At 52.1% G+C, this 17799-nt stretch overlaps 1 protein-coding gene across 1 annotated transcript; it reads right to left on the minus strand.

The window, feature by feature from the left end:
- Positions 1-315: 315 nt before the first annotated feature.
- Positions 316-10695, minus strand: Asl (argininosuccinate lyase). Its single transcript, XM_042688083.1, has 17 exons — positions 10654-10695; positions 9955-10007; positions 6529-6723; positions 6107-6190; positions 5862-5918; positions 5643-5740; positions 5050-5127; positions 4891-4968; positions 4354-4406; positions 4075-4137; positions 3783-3897; positions 3545-3629; positions 3404-3463; positions 3017-3100; positions 816-896; positions 584-690; positions 316-503 (listed from the first exon to the last, which is right to left on the minus strand). The coding sequence occupies exons 2-17, from the start codon at positions 9964-9966 to the stop codon at positions 332-334; spliced, it is 1422 nt and encodes a 473-aa protein (XP_042544017.1). The 5' UTR covers positions 9967-10007; positions 10654-10695; the 3' UTR covers positions 316-331.
- Between the last annotated feature and the right edge of the window lie 7104 nt (positions 10696-17799).

Here is a 17799-nt window from a genome sequence, read left to right on the forward strand (position 1 = left end):
TGGGATACTAGTGCATGAGTGGTCAGGGGAAGGCTGCGTTAAGCAGTGAGAGAATGCCAGGAAGGAAGGATGGCTAGTCACTGACTTGTCAACCAAGACTGCCTGGTTCCCCTAGGACTCCAAGGACACCCCAGGCAGGGAGTCCCTATGATGCCCCGTGGTACATGGGTGAGACTGGAGACGCAGGCTCTAATAGAAGCCCCCCCTTTCCAGGAGTGCCCGCTTTCAACCTGTGGTGGCTCCACAGGCTGGCTTGCCAGACCCCTCCCAAGCTCACTAGTGGGGAGATGGGCTGGACCACGAAGAATGCGCATCTCCTGTAGGGTCCATTTTATTTGGGAATGGGCTTGTGGGTTATGGAGGATTGCTGTGCTTGCAACAGCGCCCGCACCTGGCCGATCTGCCAGTCAACACTGGAGCGTGCTGTGCCGCCCAGAGCACTGTACTGCTCCACACTGTGCCCGTAGTCCCATACAAGGCTCACGTCGCCTGAGAAGAGGGGACTGGGAATAGAGAAGAAGATGAGGCTAGCCCCGGACCCCACACCCTTCCAGGCTGGGCAGAGGGAAGGCAGCATCCGCACCTGATAGTCTGTAGGTCCTTCAGTGACAGCTGGTTGAGGGCCACTCCCTTGGTCTCTGCCATGAACACAGCTCTCCCGGAGGCCTCATGAGCCTGGCGGAATGGCATCTGGGGAGCGAGGGGTGGGGGCTGACGTGGGCTTCCTCTGCTCAGTTCTGCCCTGGAAACCCCCATATGGCAGGGGGATGCCCCCACCTTGGCACCCTTCCACCGGGGGGAAGGCTCAAACTCACCCCTTTGCGCACCAGGTAGTAGGCAAGGTCCGTTGCCAGCATGTCAGGGCTAAGAGCCTGGGCCATGTTCTCACGATGAATCTGGGGATCCAACCCGCAAATCATGAGCTCTGGGGACCCTGAGCACTGAAGCTGCTGCCAAGTTCTGGGCCTGCTCCCCCCCCCTAGCCTGTATGTCCCTTACCTGGGTGGATGGTCTCCTAACCACCGGCCTCCCTACTTGAAACTTGTCATAATTACTGCTAATTTTCAGGCTTGCTACTGGTATTGCCTTTGTCTTCAATTTTTTTTTTTTTTTTCCAGTCCTGAAGCTTGAACTCAGGGCCTCAGCACTGTCCCTGAACTTCTTATGCTCAAGGCTAGCACTCTACCACTTGAGCCACAGCGCCACTTCTGGCTTTTTCTCTGTATGTGGTACTGAGGAATCAAACCCAGGGCTTCCTATATGCAAGGCAAGTACTCTAACACTAAGCCAAATTCCCAGCCTTCTCACAGACTTTCCTGCTCAGGCTGGCTTTGAACCGTGATCCTCAGATCTCAGTCCCCTGAGTACCTAGGATTGCAGGCAGGAGCCACTGGTGCCCAGCAATAGGCTTTTCTTGAATTCCAGAACCAAGCTCTGTTCTCTGCACTGTTATAGTCTCTTATTCTCTGTACTCCCAAGACCTAAGCATGAATCAGGCGCTTTCAGCCTTCTCTCTGAGGAATGATGTGAAAAGCACGTCTGTGCAACTCTCCTGACAGCCCTTGGTGTGCTTTTGATCTTTTTTTTTTTTTTTTTCTGTCAGTCATGAGGCCTGAACTCTGGGCCTGGGCGCTGTCCCTCAGCTCTTCAGCTCAAGGTTAGCACTCTACCACTTGAGCCACAGCGCCACTTCTGGCTTTTGCTGCTTATGTGGTGCTGAGGAATCGAACCCAGGACCTCAGACATGCAAGGCAAGCACTCTACCACTGAGCCACTTTCCCAGCCCAGAGCTTTTGATCTTGTAATGCTCACCAGGTGGTGCTGGTTTCAGGTTAATTTTTTCTGCTGGGTAATTAGAAATCCTTTCTGTTGGGGCTGGGAAGGTGGCTCAGTGGTAGAGCGCTTGCCTTGCATGCCTGAGGCCCTGGGTTCGATTCCTCAGCACCACATAAACAAAAATAAAAAAGCCGGAAGTGGCGCTGTGGCTCAAGTGGTAGAGCGCTAGCTTTGAGCTGAAGAGCTGAGGGACAGCGCCCAGGCCCAGAGTTCAGGCCCCACGACCGGACCCAAAAAAAAAAAAAAGAAAAAAAAAAAAAAAAAGAAATCCTTTCTGTTGCTATTGTTTTCATAAAGTTGGTGTTTATTTTCTGGTAAGAGCAACAACAACAGATTGGTAGCTGGGCACTAGTGGTTTGTGTCTAGCTGCAAGGCAGGGTGAGATCAGGAGGACAGAGGTTCCGGCCAGCCTGGGCAGAAAGTCTGTGAGATCTCTCATTTCAACAGAAAGGAGCGAGGTATGGTGGCATACATCTGTCATGAAGCTATGACAGGAAGCCTAACCTAGGCAGACTGTGGTTCAAGTACTTGGGCAGGAAATGAGACCCTATCTCAAAACACAGCAGCAAAGTCTGTGGCTCATGTCTGTAATCATAGCTACTCAGGAGGCTGAGATTTGGAGGATAAAGGTTCAAAGCCAACCCAGGCAGGAAAGCCCTCAAGATTCACCTCCATGTAACCAGCAAAATTCTGGAATGGAGTCATAGGCCAAGTGGTAGAATACCAGATGAGAGCAAAAAAGCTGGCGAGAAGGCAAGGCCCTGAGTTCAAACATCTGTACTGGCACAAACAAAACAGAACATTGCTGAGCCCCAGCCCTGCAGTATCTGATCACTGCCCTGGAGTGGGACTTGGGGTTATGTATCTGTCAGTTCTGAGGTGAGGCTGAAGCTGTGAGTCGGAGACCATACTTGGAGAATTTGTACTTTAGAGATGTCTCCTGAACTACTTTGCAATGGATTGATGGACCTGGAGCTCTAAATCTGCCCATCTACATCTACCATATTGACATCGATCCACATCTACTGTATTGATGTCCATCCACACATCTATTCTATTGCAGCAACTTTTGGCACCAAATGCTTTCCAGCCTCCCTGGCCTCCTCTCAGGACCTTCTCCCAGTAAACCCGTCCTGGATCTAGAGATCTGGGGAGAAGAGCCGGGTGAGGTGGATCATACCTGCAGTGTAGAGATGACGCCAGTGGCCACCTGCAGGACTGCACTCATGGTATCTGACACTTCAAACACAGCTTCCTTGTCCTCCTGTGAGGCACATGTCAGAGAGTGAGGCCCAGTAACCCTGTCTCTGTGGGGACTGCCCCATTGCCTCCCGGGACTCCCCACTGCCTCCTCACGTCTCTGTGGGGATGCCTCACTGCCTCCCAGGGTACATTAAGTGCCTCATACACCCACATCAAGGAATAGTAGCAAGCCCCTAGGGAGACCAGGGTTTGATACAAAGATAGGAGAATGCCTGAGTCCCTGCCAAGGTGAGCTAGACTCCTAAGCACTGAGTGCTGTTTGGCAGGGAGACAGGAGGTCCTTCCCTGCCCCGCAGACTTATACCTGTAGGTCCTTGTTGTAGGTACTAGGTAGTCCCTTGAGGGTCATCAGGAGCCCAGCACACTGCAGGAAGAATGAGGCTCAGGAGCTGGGACCCAAGAGCTGTTCTAGTCCATTCAGGGCCTGCTGGGTCAGCCCACTTACCCGCCCAAACACTCGCCCTGCCTTGCTCCTGATCAGCTCTAGGCTGTCTGGGTTTTTCTTCTGGGGCATCAGGCTGCTTCCTGTGCTGGGGACAGAGAGGCTGGGAATGAAGGCTTGCTGGCCCTCAGCTGGTCCGCTGGAAGGGCAGGTTCGGGTCTGGGCAAGGGTGGAGTGGGGAGGAAAAGAGTCACACAACAGGTGCGGTGGTGAGCAGGCCATGTGGCAGCCCGGGCCTTACCTGTAGGCATCTGAAAGCTGCACAAAGCTGAATTCCTTGGTGCCATAGAGAATGAGGTCCTCCGCCACCCTGCTGAGGTGCGTCATGCACAGGGAGGCCCAGAACAGGAACTCAGCTTGAAAGAAAGGGGAGAGACACAAAGCTCTGGGGCCATCAGGTCTTCACTGGTTCTACAACCAGCCTGGAGAAACAGGGTAGACCCTGTGGTGGCAGGAGGAGGCTGGAGAGAAGCTGGGGCCAGGGACAAAGCAGAGGCCATCTTGGAGACAGTGAGCTGGCTTCCAAAACTCACCCACAAAGTCTCGCTCACTGGTGGCGTCCATGCTGTTGAGCGTGATGGCCCCAAAGTTTAGTTCTGGAAGTGAGGAGAGAAGAGGTCTGGCTTGGAGGGCAAGGAGGTGGGCAAGGAATCTCTGCACAGGTCCCAAGAGGGTAACATAAGCCCTCAGTTTCCCTGGCCATGGACAAGCCTGGGATCACAGCTAGTGAACCAATGACCCACCCTTTCTTGTGCTGTGTGAGTCTGTGGGACCTGGAAGTCCTCCTTAGGGAGGATGGAAGGTTACCTCACCTGCTCGGAGCAGCTCCCGGTCCACACCCAGGGGGTTGCCAGCAATGGCCCCACTGTCAAGACAGAAGACTCACGGTGACCAGACGTCTTGGCAGGCAGGCTTGGCATACTTCACGTGCATACCCAGAACCCAGCCTTACTTGCCAGGGCTATGGTGCTCTCCCTGGCCCCACCATCTTGGGCACCAGAACCTTCCACATGTAGAGAACAGGGTGGCTGTGGGCCCTGGCTGGGCTCTCTGGGAGCCTCCTTGGAGAGCCTTTGTTTTCTGAAATAGTACTGGGGATTGAGTGCAGGGCCTCATGCTTTTGCTCAGCTTTTTCCACTCAGGTCTGCTGCTTTACCACTTGAGCCATGTCTCCAATGAGCTTTTGTTCTGCTCAGACACATTCATTAGCTTGGCTAATGAGACCTAGAGGCCCATACAGCGTGTCCTGGCTAATCACTAGCTTTCCTTCTTTCAGCATCTCCCTTGCTCTCCTCTCTCAAGGCCATGTGCACCGTGAGAGTGCACCCCCACCTTGAGGCCCTGCTTACCTTCCCAGGGGCAGGACGTTGATCCGCTTCTGCATCTCCAGCAGCCGCTCAGAGTCTCGGGTGAGTGCCACAGCATGGCTGGAAAAAGCCAGGGCTGAAGGTGAGGGCTGCCCAGGGCCTGGCCTCCTGCTGCCGTGGCCCTGAACTACACCTGCTCACCTCAGGATCCAATGGCTCCAGCGGATGGGCTGAGCCCTCTGCAGGTGTGTGTAGCCGGGAAAGAGGATGTCACGCTCTCTATAGGGCAAGAAGGAATAGGACACATGGGGCTGGGTCCAGCTGGGCCTCAAGTAGAGGCTTAGGTGAGTCCTAACTGTGTTTGCCTGGGCCTTCCCAGGGAACAGCAAGGCAGTGCTGTCAGACTGCTTGCACAAGGGACTGAGTGCTCTCCTGTGGACAAACAGGAAGAGGCCAGCAGTGGGACATTGAGGTCTGGGGATGGACCGTGGAGAGAGGAAGTTTTCCTTAGCCTGGGTAGAGCCTGTTGGTTGCTCTAAGTGGGACCCAAACAGAGGAGGAGGCTTGTGTGGGCACCACCTGGTAGTAAGGCTATATTTGTGAATAAGGCTGTATTTATGGAGCTCCTCAGGACCCCAAGATAGAATAAAGTGTGGTGCTCATGCCTATAGCCCTAGCTGCTTGGGAGATTGAAAGTAGGATTGTAGTTTGAGGCCAGCCCATGCAGAAAAGTTCAAGACTCACAAGTCCTAGCAGTTCAGCCCTCCCTGCCACCTGCCCATCTCAGGACTCACGCCTCTGCACGATCCACCATGGTTCTGATGAGTGCCCAGAGGAGAGCAGAGAGCTTGGAGCAGGTCTGCCTCATCCACAGCCTGAGGTCCGTGACCACCTGTCGAGAAAAGGCATGGCACTCAGGGAGGCAGAGTTGCTTTCCTGGGCTCTGGGGGCCCTGCACCATCCGGCTCCATGACTGGAAGCCACTTGGTGGGGCTCAGAGGGGCTGGTGGCACCTGGTCATTCCGGCTTCGTCCTGTGTGCAACTTCCCAGCGGTTTCTCCAATGAGCTCCTGGGAGTGAAGGGAGGCAAAGGCTTAGGGAGTGGCTGGAGCTCACAGCACAGAGCATCGTCCCAGGCTGGCTGCCCTCCCTCACTGCTTAATCCCTGGTCCTGCCAAGGTCTCTTGTTTCTGCTCTGCCCACTCTCTGACAATGAGGAAGGGAACCAAGGTGGCTGAGGGCAGAAGGGGCACCCTACCTTTAGGCGCCGCTCATTGGCCGTGTGGATGTCCTCATCATTGGGGTTCAGTCTGAAGATGCCCTGGGCCCACTCTTCAGCCACCTATAGCAAGGAGCAACAACCCAGGGGGCCAAGTGGACAGGAATTATTAAACTGAGAGGACCCTGCTTGCTTCCTCCTCTCTTCTAGATGGCCAGTGGTCCTTGTGCAGAGCTGAATCCTGTCCCTCAGTCCCTTGCCCACCTGATGGGGAAAGATGATACCACATCACATGGTAAGACCACCCGTGGCTGTGTAATGACTACAGAGAACCTCTCCTCTCGGACTGTGTAATTACCATACAGTGAGATGCCAGCTCAGGGTCCTGTGCACAGGGATTGGGTGGGGGCCTGGCGCCACAGGAAGGGGCTCTAGAGAGGGACTCTGGTCTTGGAAAATACCTTGTCCAGGCCACTCAGGATCTGGTCCATCTCTGCCTTGGTGAGGAGCCCGGCCTTCTCCAGGCCCCTGCTGTAGGCCTTGCTGCCTTGCACATCCACCTCCCACAGGTGCCGGTCATAGGTGATAGATGAGTTGAATTTCTCCATGATGGGGTCCACTACACCCACAAACCGGCCACCCCACAGCTTCCCGCTCTGCAGAGAGAGCAGGCACAGTCACCTCCACACCCTACAGAACACAGCCTCTCAAAAAGGGCACCAGGAAGCAGTGGATGGGGTCATGGGCAGGTTTCTGGGCAGCATTCTTTCCCGCTGCAGAGCATGACCTGGGGGAGATGCTGGCATGCCCGGGACTATAACAGAAATCTGTGGACCTTTCTTGTCACTGACCAAAGGGAGAAGTGATCCTGGAACCTGAGAGCTTTTTTTATTTTTTATTTTTTGGGTCCGATCGTGGGGCCTGAACTCTGAGCCTGGGCGCTGTCCCTCAGCTCTTCAGCTCAAGGCTAGCACTCTACCACTTGAGCCACAGCACCACTTCCGGCTTTTTTCTTTTTGCTTATGTGGTGCTGAGGAATCGAACCCAGGGCCTCAGGCATGCAAGGGAAGCCCTCTACCACTGAGCCACCTTCCCAGCCCCCTGAGAGCTTTTTTGTTTTGTTTTGTTTTGTTTCTGTTTTGAAGCTCCTGAGTTTGAACTCAGAGCCTCATGCTTGCTAAGCAAACTCTGCCATTTGAGCCATACTTCCAGTCCTTTTTCATTTGTTCTCAGATAGGACTCTCACTTTTTGCTATGGCTAGACTTGGATCACAATCCTTCTCCCTTAGTCACATGAAGAGCCAGGATTATAAGCTTGCACTACTACAATTGTCTTATTTGTTGAGAACCAGGTTTCTTTTTCTTGGCTGGGCTGGCTTCCAACCTTCATCTTACCATGTCCTCCTGAATAGCTGGCATCACAACCAGGGGTTTAAGAAAACCCCGTGTCCAGGCTGGGAAGGTGTCTCAGTGGTAGAGCGCTTGCCTTGCATGCCTGAGGCCCTGGGTTCGATTCCTCAGCACCACATAAGCAAAAAGAAAAAAGCCGGAAGTGGCGCTGTGGCTCAAGTGGTAGAGCACTAGCCTTGAATTGAAGAGCTGAGGGACAGTGCCCAGGCCCAGAATTCAGGCCCCATGACCAGACCCTCCCCCCCCCCAAAAAAAAAAAAACAAGAAAAACCCGTGTCCAATGAGAATAATACCTATAAATGTATTAGTTAGCATCTATTCCTTTCTCACTGTGTGCTAGGCACTGGCAGCAACCCTCTGAGGTAGGTGCCAATACCATCCTGCTACCGAGTCAGGGGACCCAAGGCACAAAGAGTTATGCAGCTTAGCCTCATAGCTCCCAGCCAAAAGTCCTCTGGTGCAGAGTAATCTCCATGTGACCAGGGATGGAGCAATGGGTTGAGCTGGAGCAAATGATTGACAGCCAGATCAGAACCTATTTTCTATCATGACCTCTCTGCCTGCCTTTGGTGTCCTGACCATCCACCATGGGAATAAAGAGGCAGGTGAGGGTCACCTTCAGGTAGCTGTATTTCTCCCCACAGCTTGGTGGGGAGGCTAACATGTCACCTCCCACCACTCTGCCTCTGGAAAGCACTCACCCCAGTAATCACTGCCCTTCTAGGAAGTCACCCCCAGGAGCCGAGGACAGAGGGATAGGACAGAGGCAAGGGCAGAGGAAAGGGGCAGAACAAAGGACAGAGACAGCTGTGTTTTGAAAGAGGGCATAGGCCAGGGTATAGGGCAGAAGGGGGTGGGGTACAGCACGTGTGGAGCAGGCTGAAGGCATGGAGTGCCAAGGGCCAGGATAGTAAGCCAGGGGAGGAAAGCATGGCTTCCTTTATGTAGAGGGAGTTCTAGAAAGGCCACATGGTATGCATGTCCTCCACTGCCCTACAACGCCCTGGATATCTGTGAACACCTGAGCCTTGCGCCATCATAGATACAAACACGGTGATGTCTGGCATTATATAGCATGTTATCATATGACTTCTCCAAACAGCAGTCTGTCTCTGTCTTTGTGTAAAGCAGGAATGAAAATGTCATCTGACAGGCCTGATAGAGTACTCAGTGAGATGGTGTTTGCAAAGTGAATGCACAGTACTTTCACGTGGTGTGAGGGCTTGGAAGATACAGCTGTAATGAAGGGAGAAGCTAAGGTGGGCTTTACTTCCTCTTCTGATCCCTATGGGGACTCCAAAGACCTCTACCATGCTCAAGCACCAGCCTGAGATGACCTCTGACTCCTCAGTGCTCATCAGCTCTGGCTGCCAAAGGACTCCAACCAGCAGAGGAAGCCTCCACCTCTCTCTGTGTAGTGGTGGGGTGCCTCAACCCCTCAGCTCCCTCACCCAGATTCATCTCTACAGAGCACCAGGTGGAGCTGTGGGTTTGATACCAGCTTGGGGACCAACTCCAGCTAGTCAGAATTGGAAGCCAGCCTGGAGGGGGTGCCCAGGAAAGAGCTAGGCACTGTCTCTCTTAGTAAGCTGTTGGACCTGGCTTGTTAGTAACAACTGATAAACAAGTACTGCTGCAACCAGACCACTGTGCTTCCTCCATACTCTAGGACCAAGCTCCCTCTGACCCCTCCAGTATTTAAAAGGCACCTCCAACAGGGCACTGAAGAAGGGAAAAAGCCTACTTGGGGAGAGTGAATGCATCTCTCAGACAAGAGGTGTCTGATCCAGAATGGCTTCAGGACAGGGAGGCAAACCCCACTGAGTTAACAGAACAGTTAGTTTAGCAGGCACAGTTTAGCTGGCTTGCTGTGGCTTGGCTTGTAGGATTCAGCATATGAAATACGCCCTCCTGTGAGCTGGGTGCTGCGACCCCTTCCTTGATTTACAAATGAGCAAAAGATGTCCAAAGAGCTCGTCTGTTTGGCTCCAAAGTCCAGACTGGGCTCAAAGCTCTTCATCATGAAAATGCGTTCTTAATTCATTTATTCTGCTGAACGGAAGGAGAGCAAGTGCCTGGAGAGCTAATAGGGGCCAGAAAGGCCTGGAACGCGGAAACCGCTCGCAGGCCCCTGGTTCACCTCGCCAGCACCAAGCAAAGGGCGGTGAGCTCACGACCTAGGGCCTTGCAGATAGAGGCAGGCAGTGCCCCATTGCTAACGAGATCCACGGAGGCCCGCGGAGGCCCAGCGCCTGGTACTCCTGTCACTTTTTCTGCGTGGGGGCAATTGTTGGAGGGTCTGGAGGAGGGGGCGGCATCTTTCCCCGCCGCGCCCTGTCGGGTCCCGCGGGTCAGCCGCGCCGTGGCGGGTGCGTTTTCAGCCCCGGCCTCCCAGGGGCGCCGGCAGCGCGGGCGCACGTGAGCCCCGGCCGCCGGGGCGGGCAAGGACAGGACGGAGCCCCGGCGCTCCCACTCACCTCCGAGGCCATGTCGGGCGGTTCTTCTCGTCCGGAGCCTCGGTCTGCCGGGTCTGGAGGACAAAGCCCGAATGATGACCTCGGCCCGCGAGATCCCGGGGCTCGAGGGGCAGCTCGGAGCTCCGAGCCCGACCGAGCGCCGCCACGGGCCCGGTCCCCGGCGCTCCTCCAGGTTCTCCCAGTCCTGTCCCCGTCCCTCCTCCCGGTCCTCTCGGCCTTGCCCTTGTTCCTCCTCCCCGTCCTTCCGGTCCTGTTCCCGTCCCTCCCCCGGTCCTGTCCTCGTCCCCCCACCCGGTCCTGTCCCTGCCCCTCCTCCCGGTCCTCTCGGCCGTGTCCCTGTTCCTCCTCCCGGTCCTCTCGGTCCCGCCCAGCTCCGTTCCTGGCGCTCCTCCCGGTCCTCTCGGCCGTGTCCCTGTTCCTCCTCCCGGTCCTCTCGGTCCCGCCCAGCTCCGTTCCTGGCGCTCCCCCCGGTCCCCCGGTCCTGTCCCAGTCCCGTCCAGCCCGTGCACGTCCAGCCTCCCGATAATCTCGGTCCTCCCGGCCCCGTCCCCGTTCCTCCGGTCCCGCCAGGATCTGTCCCGGGCGCTCCTGAGGGTCTCGCCCAGCCCGTGCACGTCCAGCCCCCCCAGTAATCCCAGTTATCCCGCCGCGTCCCTGGCGCTCCACCCGGTGCGGCCCGCGCGGACACCACGCACTCACCAGGCTCGCGGTGCACGCAGTTTCCAGCCCGGAGCGCGCCGGGCTTTTCTGGCCGGAGTGACGTCACTGCCACGTGGTCCTAGATCCGCCTCCTTGTGGCACCTGAACCAATCCAAGCGGCAAGGAAGGTGGGTGTTTCCCCAGACCTCCAACCCCGGCCGTGGGCGGGGCCGCCTCTGGCCGAGCCCCAGGCCCAGGCTACCAGCCTGAGGCGCTAAGTCAGCTCTGGTGGCACCGAAGACCTAGGCCATGGGTGAAGTCACACGAACCACAAGGTGCAATAAATGGTACGCCCGCTCTTTTGTTCATTCAACAAACTCATTCCAGGCACCTCTGTAGCTTACAGAAACATCTAGGAAAAAGAAATGAGTGTGAGAAATGTCACCGGCGTGGTGGTGCGTACCCAGGAGGCTCAGGCGTGAGGATCTCAGCCTGGGGTACATAGCAAATCCACGTCTCATACACACATGCACACTCACACGGAGGTGGGCCTAGACTGTGGCTTGAATATAAGGTGAAAGACCTTCCTGAGGGCACAGCTCAGCGCAGAACCGAGCAAGTTGGAGGAGTTGAGTTCAAATTCCAGCCCAAGTCCACCTCCCCACAGCTCCCCCCTTCGCCTCCTGAGCTGGGGGAGGGACTAAAGACGGAGGGTGGGGAGGGAGAGGGAAAGGGCGAGAGGATCTAAATATCAAGCAATTATTTGTTGAACTTAAAGTCACAAAACGCCAGCTGATTTGAGGGTGAAAAGTTACATTTGGCAACAATGTTGGAGGGATGGGGCCAGGGACATGCCCTGTGGGTCTGAGAAGCTCCCACCTCTCCACTATATCATTCTCAACCTTCCAGTTGGCCCTCAGGAGTCTAGCTGAACTTCAGCATCAGGTTGACTCCAGGCTGATTCAGGTATCTGAATCCCCAGTTCTCATGGGATCCTGGGAACAGGAACTTCTAACAGTCTTTCCTGGGATTAAGGAACACTGTAGTAAAGGTAAGTGCTTCCCAGTCTTCTCCATCAGCTGCTATGAGCTCACCCACATTGGCTATGTGACCTGATTCCATTCCTCTCCTATCTTCCAAAGAAGCCTCAGAACTGGGCTTCAGTAGGCCACTTGAGCAGATGTAAGCTGTGAGGTCCTGAAGAATGAGAAGTAAGTCTCTGGAGTCTTTAGCTGGTGTCTGAGGTGCGACACCCTTCTTAAGAAACTGAATGAGAATGAGGTTAGCAGTCTGCAAACAGGAGTGCACATTGTGGAATAAAGCAATGACAACAACAAAGAAAAACCCTCTTGCTTCATTTCCTGGAGTTCATTTCCATAAATATCATTTTATATGATCAAAGCAATTATCTAATTTTATGTCAATCTCATGCTGTTTTGAATATTGTCATTTATAATAATTTTTTTGGGGGGGGTCTGGTCGTGGGGCCTGAACTCTGGGCCTGGGTGCTGTCCCTTGAGCTCTTCAGCTCAAGGCTAGCGCTCTACCACTTCCGGCTTTTTTTCTTATGTGGTGCTGAGGAATCGAACCCAGGGCCTCAGGCATGCAAGGCAAGTGCTCTACCACTGAGCCACCTTCCCAGCCCCTATAATAATTCTTGTGTTATCTTTTCAACTTCTTTTTCAGGGTTGTTTTAGCATTATTTGTATTTACATGTGAATATTAGAATCAGCTGTCAGATACTATGAAAATAAATCTGTTAAGAATTTTTTTGTCAGTCATGGGCCTGAACTCTAGGCCTAGGCGCTGTCTCTCAGCTCTTCAGCTCAAGGTTAGCACTCTGCCACTTGAGCCACAGGGCCACTTCCAGCTTTTTTTCTGCTTATGTGGTGCTGAGGAATCAAACCCAGGGCTTCATGTATGCAAGGCAAGCACTGTACCACTGAGCCACCTTTCCAGCCCCTCTGCAAGGAATTAACTAGGTTTGCATTACATTTATAGCTCAAGTAAGAGAGAACTGACATTTTTTTTTTTTTTTTTGGGTCCGATCATGGGGCCTGAATTCTGGGCCTGGGCACTGTCCCTCAGCTCCTCAGCTCAAGGCTAGTGCTCAACCACTTGAGCCACAGCGCCACTTCCGGCTTTTTTTTTTTTTCTTTTCGCTTATGTGGTGCTGAGGAATCGAACCCAGGGCCTCAGGCATGCAAGGCAAGCGCTCTACCACTGAGCCACCTTCCCAGCCCCGAGAACTGACATTTTAAGACTATTGAAGCAGGGCATAGTTGGCATGTACCTGTAATCCCAGAACTGGGGAGGCTAAGGCAGGAGGACTCTGCATGAAAGCTACATTGTAATACTCTTTTATTGAGATCTTCAATTTCTCCAAGCAATTTTTTTTGAATTAAAAGTACAGATCGTTCATATCTCTATCAGTTTCCAAGGGTTGCTTTAATAAACTTCTGCAAACACAGATTTATGTTGATGTGTTAAGGCAACAGAAATGTATTCTGTCATAGTTAACAGATGGTAAAGTCAAGGTGTCCTTATTCTTTCTGAAGCCTATAGGAAAGCATGGCTTCCTGCCTCTCCCAAAGCTCCTAGTACAACTAGCTGTCTTTGCCATCCTTGGTCATGTTGCTGTACCCCAGGCCTGTTTCCTTCACTTGGCTTCCTTCCCTGCTTCCTTTGTCTCTATATCCAAATCTCCCTCTCATTTCTCTTAAACACATGCCTTACTCCCAGCACTGGAAGCTGAGGTGGGTGAATCTGCAGCGAGGTATCATCATATATGAATGAATCCATAAACAAAAGAATAATTGCTAATATTTCTGGACTTCTAACCATATTGGCTCTGTGTTTAACTTCTTATACTATCTCCTTAACTTAAAACACATAACCATTTCTCCATGTCACCACTAATAATCACTCCCATTCTACTGATGAGAAACGACCTGGAACAACTAAATCATCTGCCCAAAGATCCCTGGGCAGGAAGTGGCTGAGCTGAAATCCAAGCCCAGAAGTTAGCCAGAGCTGCGTGGGGGGGGATTGCTCCTGAAGTGAACCAGGAGTTGGTTTGTCCTAAGTTAATTCCCTAAGGGATCAAATTAATGAACAGCTGGCTAAAAGAATCATTTCTGAATCTCATGTGACCACTGCCTTTCTGGTCTTTGTGAAAACACAGGCCCTTGACCGAAGGGAGTGGGGCTTAGCTCAGCAGAACACTCCAAAGCCCTCCAAATTAGTTAAAAACGTATGATTGCTTATTTCTGGATTTTTTTGTTTTTGGTACCAGTCCTGTGGCTTAAACTCGGGGCCTGGGCACTATCCCTAGCTTTTTTGCTTAAAGCTAGTGCTATACCACTGGAGCCATAGCTCCACTTTTGGCTTTTTTTGGTGGTTAACTGAAGATGAGAGGCTCATGGACTTTCCTGCCTGGGCTGGCTTCAAACTGCAGTTCTCAGATCTCAGTCTCCTGAGTAGTTAGGATGACAGGTGTGAGCCACCAGTGCCCAGTGATTTTTTTAACAACCAGCTGGTTTCCTTCTGTGGACAACTATGAGATTCTGCATTTGATTCTCAAGGTTGTTCATCTGGCAGGGGCTCTCAGCATCACCAAGAACAGCATAGTTCAAGTTCACCATGTTCTGTGCCTCCCTGTTTTCTTTACCAGGTCCTTGTGCTCTTCCCCTCCACAGGCAGAATCTAACCATGCTTCAAGTTCAGCCCAGACAACAGCTCTGACTCCTTGGGGCTGAGACTGTAGCTTAGTGGTAGAGTGCTTGCCTAGCATGCATGAAAACCCTGGGTTTGATTCTTCAGTATATAAACAGAAAAAGCCAGAAGGGGTGCTGTGGCTCAAGTGGTAGAACACTTGCCTTGAGCACAGAGAAGTTCAAGAACAGTGTCCATGGGGCTGGGAAGGTGGCTCAGTGGTAGAGCGCTTGCTTTGCATGCATGAGGCCCTGGGTTTGATTCCTCAGCACCACATAAGCAAAAAAGAAAAAAACTGGAAGTGGCCATGTGGCTCAAGTGGTAGAGCGCTAGCCTTGAGCTGAAGAGCTGGGGGACAGTGCCCAGGCCCAGAGTTCAGGCCCCACAACCAGACCCCCCCCAAAAAAAGAACAGTGCCCAAACCCTAAGTTCAAGACCCAGGACCCGCAGAACAAATACCTCTGACTGCTTCAGCTTCCCAGGTGGAAGTCTTTGTCCCCTGAAACTGTCCACGTTTTCTCTCTTCCTTCTCTTACCTCACATTTCCCATCTATCTGGTATCATTTGAGAACACATCTCATTGTAACACTGAGCTATTTTATTTATTGCTTATTTTATTTTTGTCCGTAGTGGGGCCTGAACTCTAGGCCTGGGTGCTGTCCCTCAGCTCTTCAGCTCAAGGCTAGCACTCTACCACTTGAGCCACCTTCCCAGTCCCAGATTGCTTACTTTAAATGGATTTGCTCACTGCTACATTCCCAGGTCTTTAGAAACTTGGTTCTGAGAGCTTCCTGTTTAATGGAGAAGCATCTACATCAAGGTCAAGGAGCCATTTTACATTAGTTCATTGAAGAGAAAAGACCTATCAGCAGGTGGCCAGGCTGCTGTTTGTGGGTGGGGCCCTAGGAATTCCCTACCGAAAGTCTCACCTGAGCTGTTTTATGGTGGGGTCTCAGAAGCATTTCCTTCTCTTCCTCAGAAGTCACTCCCAGAACTTTTAGCCTTGTACTCCTCCCCTCCTCACCGCAAACACCCTCCAGCTTTGGGACGCCTCTCCACCCCATTAGTCATTCCCTCCTCTACTCCTGCAAGCAGTGAATACACTGTAGTTATTTCTACCCAGAGCTGGTTCCCAGCCAGGCTGTCTGCCAGCAAGGGCAGAGCATGGGTTTGTATCATCAGTATCCCACAGGTCATTTCTACCTGTTTCTTGAAACAATAACACAATGAACATCTTTAGGGTTTTTGTAGGGCCCTTGCTCCTGAACAGATGGACCCTTCACACACAGGATCAAACCAGGTGCACCTGCGGTAACATTTCATTTACTTGATTGAAATATATGTACACATATACATACATACATATGGAGAGAAAGAGACAGAGAGAGACAGAAAGCTGTTTGTTTATTTTTTTTTGTTCCTTGTTTTTGTGCCAGTCCTGGAGTTTGAACTGAGGGCATGGGCGCTGAGCTTATTTGCTCATGGCTAGCACTCCATCTTTGAGATACAACTTCCAACTTTTTAGAAATGCATTGGCAATAACAGTTTCATGAAGCCAGGTGCCAGTGGCTCACGCCTGTAATCCTAGCTACTCAGGAGGCTGAGAGCTGAGGATGGCAGTTCAAAGCCAGCCTGGGCAGGAAAGTCCGTGAGACTCTTATCTCCAATTAAAAAAAAAAACAAAAACAAAAAAACCCACTAGAAAACCTCAAGCAGTAGAACTCTCGCCTTGAGCTGAAGAGCGCAAGGATATCGCCCAAGCCCAGAATTCAAGCCCAGAATTCAAAAAGTTTCATGAGGGGGCTGAGAAGGTGGTTCAGTAGTAGAGTGCTTGCCTTGCATACATGAGGCCCTGGGTTCGATTCCTCAGCACCAAATAAGCACAAAAAGCTGGAACTGGCACTGTGGCTCAAGTGGTAGAGCACTAGCCTTGAGCTAAAGAGCTGAGGGACAGCACCCAGCCCCACAGTTCAAGCCCCACAATCGACCCCCCCAAAAAAAGTATGTAATAAGAGTTTCATGAGCAGGGCACCAGGGTGGCTCACTCCTGTAATCCTAGCTACTCAGAAGGCTGAGATTTGAGGATCATGGTTCAAAGCCAACTCGGGCAGGAAAGTCCATGAAACCTTTATCTCCAATTAACCGCCAGAAAACCGGAAGTGGCGCTGTGGCTCAAGTGGTAGAGCTCTTGTCTTGAGCTGAAGAGCTGAGGGACAGCACCCAGGCCCAGGCTTTTAACTGCAATCCTCAGATCTCAAACTTCTGAGCAGCCAGGACTACAGGTGTAAGCCATGGCACCCAGTTATAGTTTTATTTTATTTTTTCCCCCCAGAGCTGAGGATGGAACTAAGGTGATCCCCCCTACCCCCATCAGAAGTAGGGCATTCAAGCTACTGTTCAGCTGCAGAAAGTCCTTCCTCCTGCTGTCTAGCCACACTCCCTCTTGCTGCAGAGAACTTATTGTCTTCCCTGAGCCCTCCTCCCTTGGGAGAGGAGCTCCCAAGCATACCCCAAATAATGTATCCATCATTTCCCCTTTGAACTGCCAACACTTACTGAATGGATTAGGCAAGCATTAAAAATAGACTTGTAGATAGAAACCCCAGGTTAATTATTAAAGAAACTTCTCAAAAGTAAGGACTCAGAGAAAATTAAGGCATTAGACTGGTTAAGTGTGGTAAATAACAGTGAAACTCAGAAAGAGCCAGGAAACCTGGAGGGTAGTGTGATCTAGAAGATGATAAGAAGTTTGGAATGTATTGTGATAAAGGTCAGCTAGACCCTTATCAGGAAGGAAACAAAGGGGAAGTCTAGAAATGACTTATTGCCTTGTTATTGAAATTGTTATTTATAATTTCTAACTGCTATCTCTACTTTTTTTTTGTCAGTGGTGAGGCCTGAACTCTGGGCCTGGGTGCTGTCCCTTACAACTTGAGCCACAGCATCACTTCCGGCTTTTTCTGCTTATGTGGTGCTGAGGAATCGAACCCAGGGACTCATATATGCAAGGCAAGCACCTTACCACTGAGCCACCTTCCCAGCCCCCTAGCTCTGCTTCTGTAAGTCTGCTTTTTATCACACACCCCACCACCTGTGAGTGACCTTCCTGCCCCTTTAAAACCCTGCCACAAGAGGGAGCTTGGTTGCTGGTCTTCACTGTCTTAGTGTAGTGAAGGTCAGATGCTGCAGCTAGTAAAGGTTCTTAGCCTTGGGCTGGGAAGGTGGCTCAGTGGTAGAGCGCTTGCCTTGCATGCATGAGGCCCTGGGTTCGATTCCTCAGCACCACATAAGCAAAAAGAATAAAAGCCAGAAGTGGTGTTGTGGCTCAAGTGGTAGAGCGCTAACCTTGAGCTGAAGAGCTGAGGGACAGCGCCCAGGCCCAGAGTTCAGGCCCCATGACTGGACCCCCCCCAAAAAAAAATAAATAAAGGTTCTTAGCCTTATTGACTGAGCATTGGTGACTCCTTTAGCTGATTGTTGGTTAGAGTCCCA

This window comes from Dipodomys spectabilis, unplaced genomic scaffold (genome assembly GCF_019054845.1).
Source record: "Dipodomys spectabilis isolate Male_0828 unplaced genomic scaffold, ASM1905484v1 ptg000112l, whole genome shotgun sequence".
NCBI classification, from domain to species: Eukaryota; Metazoa; Chordata; class Mammalia; order Rodentia; family Heteromyidae; genus Dipodomys; species Dipodomys spectabilis.